Genomic DNA, 15,853 nt, shown 5'->3' with positions numbered 1-15,853 from the left:
ATTACAAATAAATAATATCACCAATATTACAAATAAATTAGAAATAAATAATATAACCAACTATACAAATAAATTTCAAATAAATAATAGCACCAATATAAAAAAAAAATTACAAATAAATAATATGACCAATATTACAAATAAATAATATGACCAATATTACAAATAAATAATATCACCAATATTACAAATAAATGGATCACCAATATTACAAATAAATTACAAATAAATAATATCAGCAATATTACAAATAAATTACAAATAAATAATATCACCGACATTACAAATAAATTACAAATAAATAATATCATCAATATTACAAAAAAATTACAAACAAATAATATCACCAATATTACAAATAAATTACAAATAAATAATATCACCGACATTACAAATAAATTACAAATAAATAATATCATCAATATTACAAAAAAAATTACAAATAAATAATATCACCAATATTACAAATAAATTACAAATAAATAATATCACCAATATTACAAATAAATTACAAATAAATAATATCACCAACATTACAAATAAATAATACCATGAACATTACAAATAGATTACAAATAAATAATATCACCAATATCACAAATAAATTACAAATAAATAACATCATCAATATTACAAATAAATTATAAATAAATAATATCACCAATATTACAAATAAATAATATCACCAATATTACAAACAAATTACAAATAAATAATATTACCAATATTACAAATAAATTACAAATAAATAATATTGTTGCGGTTTTGAGAACCCACACTTGTAAATAACATCGTTTAATAAAGGTAAAGGTAGCACCCCATAGATAGGCCACATGCAACACGTAGGTCACCTTAAACCGTTAGTTATTTCTTAGTATGTGTTTAGAATAAGGCCATTTCCAATAGTTGCATCTGCGTTGTGTAAATCAAATAACCTAGGTTCCCATCATTATCCATCCATCCATCCATCCATCCATCCAGCCATCATTCCAGCCTCCACCCCCAACTTCCACCTCAGAGGAGACTTTTCCTTTTATTCCACCTCATTCCAGCCGCCACCCCCAACTTCCACCTCGGAGGAGACTTTTCCTTTTATTTCGCCATTTGGCTTTTGCAGCTTCTTTGCCAGCAGCGTTCGCTGCCTTTAGGCTTGCGCTGCAGCAGCGTTTGCTGCTCCGTGCTGGTTTGTTTAGCCGCAGTTGCACTTTGGCCACCAGCAGCGCCGCTGTTCCTTGGTTGTTGGTTCATTGGAACTAGCCAAGATGACACGAGGTAGACCTGAGAGAGAGGGAGGAGTGCGAGGTGGGGGTGTGGCCACGTCAAGCAGCCATCAAGGCGGAGCTGGTAAGCCATCACCAGCCAACCAGGGCTGAGGTAAGATCGCCTGACAGGGCGTGGCTAGAGCTTCGGGATGGTTCGCTGGGTGTGACCATATAACCCCTTGCGCGAGGCCTCCCACGGCAGAGGAGAAGAGATGAGAAGAATGGTACCGGAGTTGAGAGTGATGAACGAGTCGAGTTATGAACATTGTACTTGAGTGATGAACATTGTATTGCGCTGAGTAGGAGAGGGAGAGACGTGCTGTGGCCGGTACGCATATTACGTACGCCAGTAGCCCAGCTTACCGACCTTTCCCTCGTCAGTATAATTGTCCGCTCGCACCTACGCTATGGAGAGAGCTGTCGATCGTCCACCATCATCTGCTTGGTACGGGTCGAGGACCGGAGCCGGACCGGAGCTGTGAACGTCATCGCCGGACCTTCCACCCTACCTCTACATCCCCGCGTGAGTCTGAAGTCTGAGACCGAGTCTGAGAGCGAACGGGCCCGAGTCCAAGGGCTAAGTTAAGACTGTTATTAAGACTGCCTTGTGTACTTTTCCTTCCTCTTCCTTGTACATTCCTTTATTTTCCTCTTCTTTGTGCATTGTATAATAAATCACCTGTTCTATCTGGTTTCCTCTAAATCTGAACGTCCTAGTCTTTTCTCAATTGGGTACACGTGGCACGATTAGGAACTGCTATAATCGGGTTAGTATTTGTTAACAGCTCGGATCGCGGATTGCTATCCGCTTGGCATTTTCCATCAATATCCGTGATTCGGGTGGGAGTTATCTCCTCGTTCTCGGTCAGCGTTAGTACTTAGGTAGTAGCGAATCCCTAGGCCTAACAAACCCTACCTAACGCTGCCCGGGGAGGATGTTATAACCCCCAGGATCGTGTCGGCCAGATAGAAGACAAGGGGATTAACCCCCCCTTGATAATGGGAAGGCCGACGTCTGAGATCCGCAACAATTGGTGTCTGGGAGTGGGATTTGGACCCGAACCAAATTTTTTATCTTTTGGACAAATTTGGTCAAAATTACGAGCGACCCAAATTTAGCACTAACATCCCAAATTAAATCGGGCCATGGATAGCCAAGGCGATCGGATGCCGTTGGGGGTAGACGAGGAGGAATTATAGTTAACCCAGGACCCCCAGGAAGAAGTGGGACAATTGGGAGGAATGGAAGAGGAAATTGAAGAGGGTACAGCAGCGGAGGTGGCAGGAGGCGAACAAAATGGCGGCGCCTCGCACATGGCGACGAAGGCCGTGCCCGCTGCGCAAATGGGGGCGATAGATGTGCAGGCCCTCATGGCACAGATACAAGCAGCCATACAAATGGGGATGGAACAGAACAGTGAGCGATTGGGAAACCAAATTGGGGGATTGAGAAATGACATGGGAAACCAAATTGGGGAATTGAGAAATGACATGGGAAACCAAATTGGGGAATTGAGAAATGATATGGGAAACCAAATTGGGGGATTGAGAAATGATGTGGGAAGTCAAATTGGGGGATTAGAAAGCAAATTTGGGGGATTCAGAAGCAAATTGGGGGGCCAGTTGAAGGACGTGGGTGGCCAAGCCAGAGGAATGAAAGAGGGGTTAACGGGATTGAAAAGCAGGATGGCCACCCGAGAGAATCAAATGAAAGGAATGAAGGACGGGTTAACATGGTTTGAAAACCGAATGGGTGGCCACATAAAAATTTTTGGGGAGAACATAGACCGCAGGTCGAGCGGGGGAGGCACATCGGTATGCGACGGGGTAGCGTGGCTTGAGGAGCGCGGGTTAAGCGAGGGGGAGCAAAGCACAGCCGGGTGAACCGGGATAGAAATCGCGACTCGGGGTGTGAAAAACCCGACGGCCGCTGAATTGGAAAAGCAAATTTTATGGGCACCAGCGGTCGTCGAGGAAATAATTAAAGAAAAGGGAATAATTTATAGTTGAAATTGGGGTTGAAGAGACGGCCGACTTAGAAAATCAATCGCGGGAGGAAAAGATGGAATGTACTCAAAGTCTGCATTCTCATCATGATGCCGCGCTTGTTAACCCAAATGGAAGTTTGCAGGTGGTGGAGGAGCAAAGAAGAGGAAGCGCCAAGGTGAGTCGGGCTGTGTATGGCGCGAAAAGGTTTGGCGCGAAAGTGTTTAACGCGAAAACATTTTTCGCGTGCTTGGGATCGCGACATCACCCGGGCATTGGTGGAAGGTCCGTGGTGTGCTGTACGAGAGTGAATGGTGCGAGTGTGAGGAAAAGGTGTGCGCCAAAGCGCGAGTGTGATACAGAGTGTGAAAGTGAGAGTGCGTGCGACTCAGAGTGTGAGTTGGTTGGAGAGAGTGTGCGAGGATGCACACCAGAGATGGATGGAGAGAGTGTGAGAGGATGCACACCAGAGCATGTGATTGGGTGTGCAACGGATTGCACACCCGTGGTTATGGGTGCGCTGATTGGGTGTGTGCAGGAGTGCACACTTGTGGTAGTTACTGGGGAGGTAACGGATGAGTGTGCGCCAGGGTGTGCGCAGAGGTGTGCAGTGGCTGAGTGTGTGCCGGAGTGTGGGAATGGTATGAGTGCGCAAGGATGTGCGCGAGGATGTGTGTTAATGAAGTGTGCGAACGACGTGAGTGTGCCTGGGTGTGTAGGTGCGAGTACAGAGTACGAACAGAATGCACGAGGAGAGAGTGCAGTAATAGAATGTATGGGATGCATGGAAGGTGCAGGGGCGCATCAATGTGCGAGAGAGGAGTGGGTTGCGAGGTGTGTGTGTGAGAATACGGCTCAAGCATCGATGCGGACCGGGGGAGTAGCGCGTAGGGCGACGGATAGCCGACGCGGGCTCGCGGTCCGTGACGGGCTTTGTGTGCTGCGGGGACCAGCGGGGATCGTTGCCGTGGCGGTTTTGCAAGAACCGCCATGCACGATCCGTGCCGGGCCCCACCCTGTATGGTCGGTGCCGCGCTTTGAGAGGAAAAGCGATCGGCCCGGTTCGAGGGGAAGGAGGAGGGTTCAGAGCCCCTTGCGGTGGCGGCGCTCCGGCCGAGAAAGGCTGGGCAATCGCGCATGGGAGCGCAAAGCGCTGCGTAGGGATGGTGCCTGGAGCCTTGGCCCGAGTACGCCTCCTCCCCTGAACCGAAAATGCCGGACGGATCCAACCTACAGTAGACAGACCACCCGAATGCATTGCTTGGCCTTGCGAAGCCAAGTTTAAAAAATGTATTTACGCACTGAGAGGCTCTTAGTGAAGCGGACTGTAATGATGATAGTGTTGGGAAATGATGCCCGATGTAGAGGGATTGTAGTCCTACCATCCCTCACATTGGGGGCAAAGGAGCTATAGTTTATGGGGTTGGCGGTGAGAACTAGCCAGGGAGGGTTAGGATATTGTTAGGGAAATAGCTGACCATAGGTGACATGAGATTTAAGTAGGGACATTGGTACAAGTAGTGGGGACGTAGAGTAGATTAGTTGGATGATAATGACGAGGGAGGGCTAGTATAAGGGAAGACAGGAAAGCACATGTTTTAGAGGGTAGTAGTTAGCTAGATGATGATGTATGTGTGATAAATCTTTGTGATGAGCTTGAGCAAATGAGGAATTGGGCATGGGAAAATTTGAGCGCATGAGGCAATGGTTTGGAATCACCAGAGGTGGTGTATTGTGGCTGAATGGAGTTGTGTGAGAGTGCATTGACTTGCATGGGATGCAAGTGGTGGGAAACAGGTGCGTGAGCACAAGAAGTGTGCAAGAGAGCTTGGTGTGTATGGAAATAGGTGTGTGGAATAAATGGTGTGGAGTGAGTAGTGTGGAATGAGTGGTGTGGAGTGCATGGTGCAAAGGAGTGAATGGGGGGAGGATGGACCCCTTCACGAGTACCCGGGGCGGGTAGTTTAAAGTTAGGTAGAGGGAGTAGGTAAATTGTTTGGATATTGACGTCTGTGGTGCTGAAAGTAGCAAAGTATTGCTTGGAGTTGGTGCATGAGTATATGGAATTGGCTGGGCGTGTGAGCCTGTTAGTGAGTATAGTTATTGGAGCACTCTGCCACTGGTAGTCTGTCGACCAGGTGAGGCCGCAGGTAGGCTCTGGGAGCCAGGTAGAGTTCAGCGGGGCCCGAGGATCCGAGGAGAGGACCCGGGTAGCCCAATGCCAGAGGGGGCATTAGTGGGGAGAGAGCCAGGGAGGGCCTTCACCAGGTTAGGGTAGTGAGGAGCTAGGCAAGCTCGGGTGGCGACTTCAGTGGCGGAGGTGTGCAGGTGAGTAGACCTGCTAGGAGAGCCACGCGACCCAGCCCCGAAATTGTGCGAGGGCACAGTATAGAAAAAATGGGGGAGTGAGACCCCAAATTGGGAGAGCACCACAGTATGGGCAATGGGAATTGGTTTTTAGAACCACATAGTGTAAAGTGGACAATGGATTGGCAGGGCAAGACCCCGGGGAGAGTAAAGAGTTAATGTCATTTAGAAGGATAGTTAGGGAGAAAATCTCTTCGCATCATCCACATCCACTCACCGAGGTGACAGGACTCCACACCAGGTTTTGTGAACGATTTCGAATGTAAGACGCAACTTGACGTGGGTGAGGCATTGTGATATTCCATCTCTTCCTCCTTAGGAGGGATTGATGACGAATTCGGTTTAGAGGAGATATGGTAGACAAGACGTTAGCGACAAAATTTGTAAATTGTGTAAATACGGGGAAGGGCAAGGGTAGAGTAGGTGACATGGGGTGGTACGAACGCTAGGGACGAGCCTTCTCCGCTCACTCTCCCTCGCCCCTCATGTCACATTACCTTGTATGATGTGTACCCTTGCGCCCTTGCACCCCGCTAACCTCTGCTTTGTCTTCCTTCCCCACTCATGGACCTATGGTCTTTTGTGCGAGGGGAGTGTGCAGGTGCCCTGAGCGGTGCGGCCGCACTCTTGCTGCCTGCACCCTGCTGCCTGCCTGCCTGCCTGCACTGATACACCATATGGACCACACGTTCTGTGGCCTGGTACCTTTGGACCACACGTTCTGTGGCCTGGCACCTTTGCTGGGACAGACCATTGCTGCCAGCAGCATCTTGCTTGTGGACCACTGTGTTTTTAAGTGGCATCAATGCCAGGCAGTCGGACCACCTACGCAGGCCCTGCTGGCCATAAATAAAAAAGTGGACGCGGGTTGTGCCCTTTTTAAAATTAATTAACACCGAAGAAGAAAATGCAGCCAAGATCCATCGGCCCAGCAGTCAAGCAAGGCACAAGACATCACGGATGATTTTAAAATGTTTGTTTTTGTGCATTTTCGGTGATGGTGCTTTTTGTGCATTTTTTTTATTTAGGTGCATATTGGTGTATGGTGTATTGGTGCAGTGCAGTGCAATGGTATTTCCTCTTATCAAAATCTCTCTTCTTTTTCCCACAAAAGACAGGTCCTGGGTTGTAGTTGTAAATAATTAGTAGTGTATTGTAAATAACATACTCCCCACCGGGTTAAATGTCTAGTTTGCGAATAATTCCATAATTCGGTTAATTGTGGGCGAGTCAGTTAGATAGTACACAACGCAGCAGGGGGGAAATATCTAGTGTTAAAACTGTCGCACTTAGGGTGAGGTTAAAAGTAGAGGGGAACTACACCTAAGTGTCACACTAATTGTAAAAGTAGTCCTGACCCAGGTATCGGTTCGGCTCGGGACGAGCCTGGCGAAAGGAGGGGTGCAGTGTTGCGGTTTTGAGATCCCACACTTGTAAATAACATCATTTAATAAAGGTAAAGGTAGCACCCCATAGATAGGCCACATGCAACACATAGGTCACCTTAAACCGTTAGTTATTTCTTCGTATGTGTTTAGAATAAGGCCATTTCCAATAGTTGCATCTGCGTTGTGTAAATCAAATAACCTAGGTTCCCCATCATTATCCATCCATCCATCCATCCATCCATCCAGCCATCATTCCAGCCTCCACCCCCAAATCCCACCTCGGAGGAGACTTTTCCTTTTATTCCACCTCATTCCAGCCGCCACCCCCAACTTCCACCTCGGAGGAGACTTTTCCTTTTATTTTGCCATTTGGCTTTTGCAGCTTCCTGGCCAGCAGTGTTCGCTGCCTTTAGGCTTGCGCTGCAGCAGCGTTTGCTGCTCCGTGCTGGTTTGTTTAGCCGCAGTTGCACTTTGGCCACCAGCAGCGCCGCCGTTCCTTGGTTGTTGGTTCATTGGAACTAGCCAAGACGACACGAGGTAGGCCTGAGAGATAGGGAGGAGTGTGAGGTGGGGGTGTGGCCACGTCAAGCAGCCATCAAGGTGGAGCCGGTAAGCCATCACCAGCCAACCAGGGCTGAGGTAAGATCGCCTGACAGGGCGTGGCTAGAGCTTTGGGGTGGTTCGCTGGGCGTGACCATATAACCCCTTGCGCGAGGCCTCCCACGGCAGAGGAGAAGAGATGAGAAGAGTGGTACCGGAGTTGAGAGTGATGAACAAGTCGAGTTATGAACATTGTATTGCGCTGAGTACAAGAGGGAGAGACGCGCTGTGGCCGGTACGCATATTACTTACGCCAGTAGCCCAGCTTACCGACCTTTCCTCCATCAGTATAATTGTCCGCTCGCGCCTACGCTACGGAGAGAGCTGTCGATCGTCCACCATCATCTGCTTGGTACGGGTCGAGGACCAGAGCTGGACCGGAGCTGTGAACGCCATCGCCGGACCTTCCACCCTACCTCTACATCCCCGCGTGAGTCTGAAGTCTGAGACCGAGCCTGAGAGCGAACGGGCCCGAGTCCAAAGGCTAAGTTAAGACTGTTATTAAGACTGCCCTGTGTACTTTTCCTTCCTCTTCCTTGTACATTCCTTTCTTTTCCTCTTCTTTGTGCATTGTATAATAAATCACCTGTTCAATCTGGTTTCCTCTAAATCCGAATGTCCTAGTCTTTTCTCAATTGGGTATACGTGGCATGATTAGGAACCGCTATAATTGGGTTAGTATTTGTTAACAGCTCGGATCGCGGATTGCTATCCGCTCGGCATTTTCCATCAATATCCGTGATTCGGGCGGGAGTTATCTCCTCGTTCTCGGTCAGCGTTAGTACTTAGGTAATAGCGAATCCCTAGGCCTAACAAACCCTACCTAACGCTGCCCGGGGAGGACGTTATAACCCCCAGGATCGCGTCGGCCAGATAGAAGACAAGGGGATTAACCCCCCCTTGATAAGGGGAAGGCCGATGTCGGAGATCCGCAACAATATCACCAATATTACAAAGAAATAATATCACCAAATTACAAATATATTACAAATAAATAATATGACCAATATTACAAGTAAATTTGTACAAAATAAATGTTTGTATTATGATTGGTGTAAATCATGACAACACACAAAGTCACGTACAGTCATTGTTGTCAGTTTAAACAAGGCCGTGCCTCCTCAGCGACACGTGGTGAGGCGAGCGCAGTGAGCCTATCCACGCTAGTTAATTTTAATAGCCAATGGAAACAAAATTTTAAAAAGTCTTTCACGAAGCGGTTGGCCAGGCCTGACATTCCACGGAAGGTGGCAGGAATTTGTATTTTGATGAAGGTGCAGGCGATAACTCACCGACTCGCAATAAAAGACACAGAGATCTTTAACGTTAATCAACAACCAGTATTGGCAGATGGTTCCTCTGGCCTTGCATACATCCAATGGAAGGTGCACACATTAATATTTTGCCCCAGCTGCGAATACCAGGGCAACAATTTATAGTTGGGTTTAGATTAAAGCCTAGACTAGACAGCTTCGATGCGTACCAGGCCTTATCTTATATACCTGTACTGTACTGATCCGTGGATCTGAGTTCCTGGTTATCTGTCTACATGGACAGGTTCATTTCCTTTAAAGAAAAGACCTCCGTACACCTGAAAAGGCCAAATGCATCTTGATAAAGGTTATCCTTTTCGAATTAACTAGCAGGGACCATGGAACAGAGTTCCATGGAAAACCCTCACTTTGTTTGGGCAGTGTATAGGCAATTAGTATGGCATTAATACTTCATTGCGGTACGATTTATTATCTTCAACAATAAAAGTCCTTCTTGGCCATGGGAGATAACATCGTGGGTTCTGAAATAATACACCACTTCAATCCATTAACTTTACATTCACAGCATTGGGATTAAAGTGTTTCGATTATATTTACTATTATCATTATTATTAACGATATTATCATTATTATTAACGTTATTATCATTACGAAAACGATACTACTGTATTAAGAAAACTGGGCTAATTTGTCCAAAGCGGCCTGAAGGTGAGGCATGAAGGATTGAAGGCATGAAGCCTAAGGCCTACCCGTACCGTGTCGTTGGAAGATCCGTTACACCGATGCTTTCGATATTTGATGATCATTTTAACAATGGGTTTGTTTGTGTTTCACACTGAATGAAAAACGTGAAGGTAGAGCATGGCGATTGTGATATATGACAGGTTAGACCGCTTTGACGACATGTTTGGCCTGAACGGCATATGAATAAAAGTGGTGGTGGGTGGAGTCAGCCATTGTACGCCGTAATGACATCATAGATGTAATGACATAGCGTGACAGACGGACATAAAACTTCCGCTCCCTTAATATATTTGGACTGGTGGGGTCACCCGCGGGAATCCCACGGGCATGGACATGTGTGAGATTTCGACATATTGAGTTGGATGCTGCACCTGCACATTCAGTTTCACAAAATGGTTCCTGGCAATTTATCATATCCACAAATAATGTAATCTACACAATGTATTTACTTTTGATAACATGCATGTACGTGCACATGGGAAATACAGTTTGAAATGTGTTATTACATCTCATGTAAAATGTGACTTTAAGAGCTCAAATCCTCTCCCTCCCACATCACGCACACGGGGGAGAGTGGGCACACACACGGGGGAGAGTGGGTCACACACACGTGGGCGAGTGGGTCACACACACTGGGGAGACTGGGTCACACACACACACACACACACACACACACACACACACACACACACACATATATATATACACAAAGAATTAAGTTAAGCACCCCCCCCGTTTTTTTACAACCTCGCACATTACAAGTTTGTTGTCGTCAAAACAGTGTAATATACCCATGATATTGCTATATTTTCTGGAGAAGTGATATTATGGTCACATAAAAACATAACAATCATGCCGTTTTCAATATTTTATTCTGAATAATTTAAGGTGAAATTTTTTGGGAATTTTAGGCATATTTTCACCTCAATTTAAGTATGGAGCTATAGGTCCATCACGGACAGTGTGGATGACGTTTATGTTTTCTAACGTACAGTCATTGTTCTGAGAAGACCTCTAGCGATCTTTGCGTCAATAACGTGTGTAGGACCCACGTGATCGGATCACTGACTCAACCCTACGTCTCATAGACCCTGTAAGCCGTCGTATGCGTTGCTGTGGCAGGTTGTTCCATTCCCGATGTAATGCACGTTCCAATTCATCCAGATTGGCTATTGGAGGGACCATCTTCGCAATTTGTCGTCCCAACATGTCCCAAACGTGCTCGAGGGGGTTCAGGTTCAGGACAGGATTAGGGGGTGCTTAACTTAATTCTTTGTGTAGGGGTGCTTAACTTAATTCTTTGTGTATATATTGTTGCGGATCTCGACCCCGTCGACATACTGAGGGGGGATTAAGCCCTTCTCCCCCTCGAGCTTCGAGTCCACTACCCACTTTACACTCGTGGGGGGCGGATTGCTGAGCAATTCCAGCCACCAAACCCGCAGCGAGCGCGCAGAAGGGTTTCCGGTCAAATACCCGAGTACCTTCGATACACGTGCCGCTGCGAGGACGGGGGCTGAACCTCACACAAGTCACGCTTGTCTGATATGCCCGAGCGGTTTGCGTGTCACGTGACTCATGCCATTAACCACTATGAACCCGATCGAGTGGTTTTATCTTGTACAATGCGAGGGCAATTGTGAAAAGACGTAAACGGCCAAGTTGGAAGCAAAACACAGGTTTATTACAAATTGTACAATGGCCAGAGAAAAGAGACACAGGATAGAAACTTAACCGTTCTTACTTAATTCCCCGACAAGGGCCCTCTGACTCACGCGTGGCAAGGAAGGAAGAAGAGGATGCGATCAAAGCGCAGCCGCTTGTTGCAGCTTGCCCCGGATGGCTCGTTGGGCGTGTCCTTCGAGTATGTCTGCGGCAAGGACGTCGGCTTCCAGTCGTGCACACACAGGACTCTCCGCAGCGTGTCCTGAAGTTGGCGAGGCAAATGCGCACGTGCAGGGAGCCCAGGCAGGGAGATCGCCGGAGTATAGGGCCATGGGAGAGATCGTCCTGCGAGAGCGTTTATCTCCAGAAATAGAGGGCAAGACGGGAGATCAGAGCCAGGAAAAACGGGGCAGCAGAGTCCGGGGGCAGAAGGCAGAGATCTGGGTAGAGCGCTGAGAGCTTCTTGAGTTCGGTGGCAGAGAGAGCTTGGGCAGAGAGCGCTGAGAGCTTCAGAATCCCGGGACAGAGAGTGCTTGGGCAGAGAGCGCTGAGAGCTTCAGAATCCCGGGACAGAGAGAGAGTTCGGGGGTCCGGGGCTGGGTTTTATAGCCCCCCCCCCCCGGAGTCCCACTAGAATGTTCCAAGGACCTCCCCTGGTCGCCGTTGTTGGCCACTCCCCTTTAGCTCCCATTGGCTGCCATAATTGGCCACTCCGCTTTGGCTCCCATTGGCTGGTGCTGCTTGCCAGCCACTCCCTCTGACTCCTCCCTCGGGCCTCCTAGACTTGTCCTAGGCCCAGCACATGGCATTCCAGGCCCAATGAGGCATACCCTTACTTACCTGTCTCAACGCATACTAACACTGGGAAGGAGACTATACCTAACATTTAATAAGAAATAACTGAACTAAGCGAGGCTACATGTTGTGGTGCAATTAACTAAAGGGGGGTTGCCTTTATTTCTCAAAACCACAACAATATATATATATATATATATATATATATATATATACACACACAACAACAACATGCATTTTAAGGCCATTTTCCCTACTAGAGTGGGGGTTAGCTGAGACTCGCATATATATATCTATATATATATATATATATATATATATATATATTATCTATATATATATATATATATATATATATATATATATATCTATATATATATATATATATATATATATATATATATATATATATATATATATATATATATATATATATATATATATATATATATATATATATATATATATATATATATATATATATACAGACTTGGCATTTAATATGGAATTTTTTTTTGTGGGGGTGAACTTACTTTTCAAGATGACTTAGAACCAAAAGTTCATTGGAATTATGTTGAAATTATTCTAGATTTTGTTAATGTGACCTTCAAAAGAAACAAAAACCACATTTGACATTTCGAAGCAAATAAATTGATCCTTGAAAGTGAGGTAAACTGATATCGAACTCAATTCACAGACAGTACTGTGTTAAACTTCTGTACATTTTCCAGAAGTATCTCTTTATTTTTCACATTAGCCAAAAAAAATTCAACAAAAACAAAAGCTAAATTATGACTGGGATTACGGACAGTAAAATTACAGTTCAGTACTTCGTGTAACCCCCACGAGCATTCAGGAGAGCACGTACACCTCGAGGCATGCTGTTCACGAGATTTGCCAAGGTTTGGACAGGAATCGCTTGCCATGCAGTGACAATAGTCTGCTGCAATTCACGCACAGAGGCAGGCTGCTGGTCCAAGTTGTCGATTTGACGCGTTAATTCTGCCCACAAGTTCTCTATCGGATTCATATCCGGGGACATGGCAGGCCACTCCATATGCTCTCCACCACGGTCAGGAAGAAAGTGTTGGATCATGCGAGCACGATGAGGCCATGCATTGTCATCTTGGAAGACAAAGTTTCCTCGAAAGGCTGCAAGAGCAAATGGAAGCAATGTTTCTTCCAGAATGACCCTGTACTTGAACTGGTTCAGGTTTCCATTCAGAACAACCAGGTCAGTTTTGCCCCCTGCATGAAAAGCAGCCCAAACGGTCACCCCACAACCTCCAGCTTGGACTCTTGGCACTATACAATCTTCGTTGTGGGCTTCATGCACTTGTTTGCGCACTTGGACGTGGCCATCTTGACGATAGACCAGAAATCTAGACTCGTCACTGAAGGTCTCGTGATCCAGTGTCCTGGCTGCCATTGACGGTGCTCTCTGGCCCACTGCAATCGGCGCTGGCTGTGTTGTTTGGTCAGGCATGGCTTTCTCAGGGGACGCCTGGCACGATAGCCTGTTTGAACCAGTCATTGGTTGACTAGCCTTCTGGATACAGGCACATTTGTCAGTTGCTGCCACTCAGCCCTAAGCCGATTAGCTGACTTGGTACGGCCATTGCAGACTAACCGGTGCAGCTGGCGATCATCTCTCCTTGTGGTTCTGTGTGGTTGTCCTGGCCTCGGTATTGGAGTAGGGACACCCCTCTGAGCATTTCGTTTCAGGATCTTTGACACCTGACCTTGAGTGATGCCATACTGCCGAGCAATAGCACGCTGTTTCATGCCAGAATTTCATAAAGCCACCACTCCATGACAAACAGCATTGTCAAGTTGACGGACCATCTCCAGAGGAAGCGGCAATAACTTTTGTAGACGTGCAGCAGTTGTTTTCCACGAATACAGAACGCAACAACCCTTATATACCCGATTGTGAAGCCAATCATCAAATGTACCTGTCCTTACATTTTGTCACGCCACCTGTGATATAAACCTGTTATTGACTTCTTGCTGCAAAAGACAATCAGTGACATGGTTCTTTCAACAAAGACATCACCGAAGGGTAAAATAAACTCACCAGATTGATATACTGAGTTCAGAAAGTAAACCCAAGTCAAGAAAAAAAAAAAATTCCATATGAAATGCCAAGTCTATATATATATACAGTATATATAGTATATATATATATATATATATATATATATAGACATATATAGACATATATATATATTGTTGCAGATCTCCTCGTCGGCCTTTTCCCCTTACCAAGGGGGGGGGGGGTGGGGGGGGGTGAGGTTAGTCCCCTTGTCTCCTTTACTAGCCGATGGGACGCTGGACCTATGACGTCCTTCCTGGGCAGCGTTAAAAAGGGTTTTAGGATTATGAATTCGCTATTACCTAAGTACTAACGCTGACCAGAAATGAGGAAATAAGCCCTGCCCGAATCACGGGTGTTAGTGGAAACGCCGAGCGGTAGCGACCCATGACCCAAGCCGTTATCAATGACTAAACCCGATCCGAGCGGTTCTTAATCGTGCCACGCTTACCCAATGGATGAAATGACTGAAACGGTCGAATTTGTAAGAAAAGGAATAACAAATGGTTTATTTACACTTTGTACAATAAAGAAGAAGAAGAAGAATACACAGTGCAGCCTTATACAGTCTTAACTTATCCCTGGACAAACGGGCCTGTCACACTCAGACATACTCACACGGGGTTGCAGACGAACAGGTCGATGGTCCAGGGATGGCGTCCAGGCAGTTCTTCCTCCGGTCCCCAACTCGCACTGCGAAGGAGACGAACAAAGACGGCAGGAGCTCTCCACGTGTCGTTCTTGCACACGGGATTATCACAGGGCAAACGGTAGGCTGGCTTCGGCGGTTACACTTGCGGCTCAGCCGCGTACGTAATAAACGAATAGTTCGCAATAGTTCAATTAGCGCGAACAATGCGCTTTGCAATCCAGGCTCGAAAGCGTCGTGTGCACGCCAGTCCTCTTAATGCCGTTCTTACACGAAGGTTCCGGATCAGTTCTCTCAATGGCGGTCCTCTTCCAGCCAGTCCTCTCACCACTGCCGTGTGCACGCGAGTCCTCTGCTCCAGTCCTTTTAAGGCAATCCTCCCACGCTAGTCCTCCGAGTCCTTTTAACGCGAGTCGAGTTGCGCTCGTCCTTCTGCATCAGTCCTGTTCAAGGGCTTTATGCGTGGGCTTATATAGCGCCGCCCAGCGAACCCTCTGGAACTTGCCAGCCGCGCCCTTACCACACCCCTCACGCCATGCCCTTAGAGCCCTGATTGGTTATGGCTCTTACCGTCACCGCCTCTGACGTGCTCCTCGACCCTGCCACACCCCGACCCCACGCTCCTTCCTCTTTCAGGCCTATCTTGTGTCAACTCGGCTAGGGAGCATCCTAATGCGAGGTGCAATAGCCAAAATGGGGCGTGGGATGGATTCTGCCCAACGAGGTAGATTTGGAGGGTGGAGGCAAAATGAAAGGGGGCCTAACTTATTTCTTTACACAACGCAGATATTACTAGGGAAATGGCCTTATACTCACACATACTATGACATAACTAATATTCTAAGTGGGCCTACGTGTTGCTTGTGGACTAACTATGGGGGGCAACCCTTTAAGCTTTAATGATGTTATATGTACACTCTCAGAACCGCAACACTATATATATATATATATATATATATATATATATATATATATATATATATATATATATATATATATATATATATATATAAATATATATATATATA

The 15,853-nt window shown here is 46.4% G+C and overlaps 1 protein-coding gene across 1 annotated transcript in view; it reads right to left on the bottom strand.

Annotated features, from left to right (window-relative positions):
- Positions 1 to 15,853, bottom strand: part of LOC137434563 (uncharacterized) — a 46,883-nt gene that overhangs the window by 29,642 nt on the left and 1,388 nt on the right. Inside the window, exon 3 of the mRNA XM_078785668.1 lies at positions 14,795 to 14,869. Within this exon, the coding sequence (XP_078641794.1) occupies positions 14,795 to 14,869 (75 nt within the window). The remainder of the gene's footprint in view (positions 1 to 14,794; positions 14,870 to 15,853) is intronic.

The sequence above is a fragment of the Myxine glutinosa genome, chromosome 10 (assembly GCF_964187855.1).
Source record: "Myxine glutinosa chromosome 10, kmMyxGlut1.1, whole genome shotgun sequence".
In the NCBI taxonomy this organism is placed as follows: domain Eukaryota; kingdom Metazoa; phylum Chordata; class Myxini; order Myxiniformes; family Myxinidae; genus Myxine; species Myxine glutinosa.
This window is presented reverse-complemented; position numbering and strand designations above follow the sequence as displayed.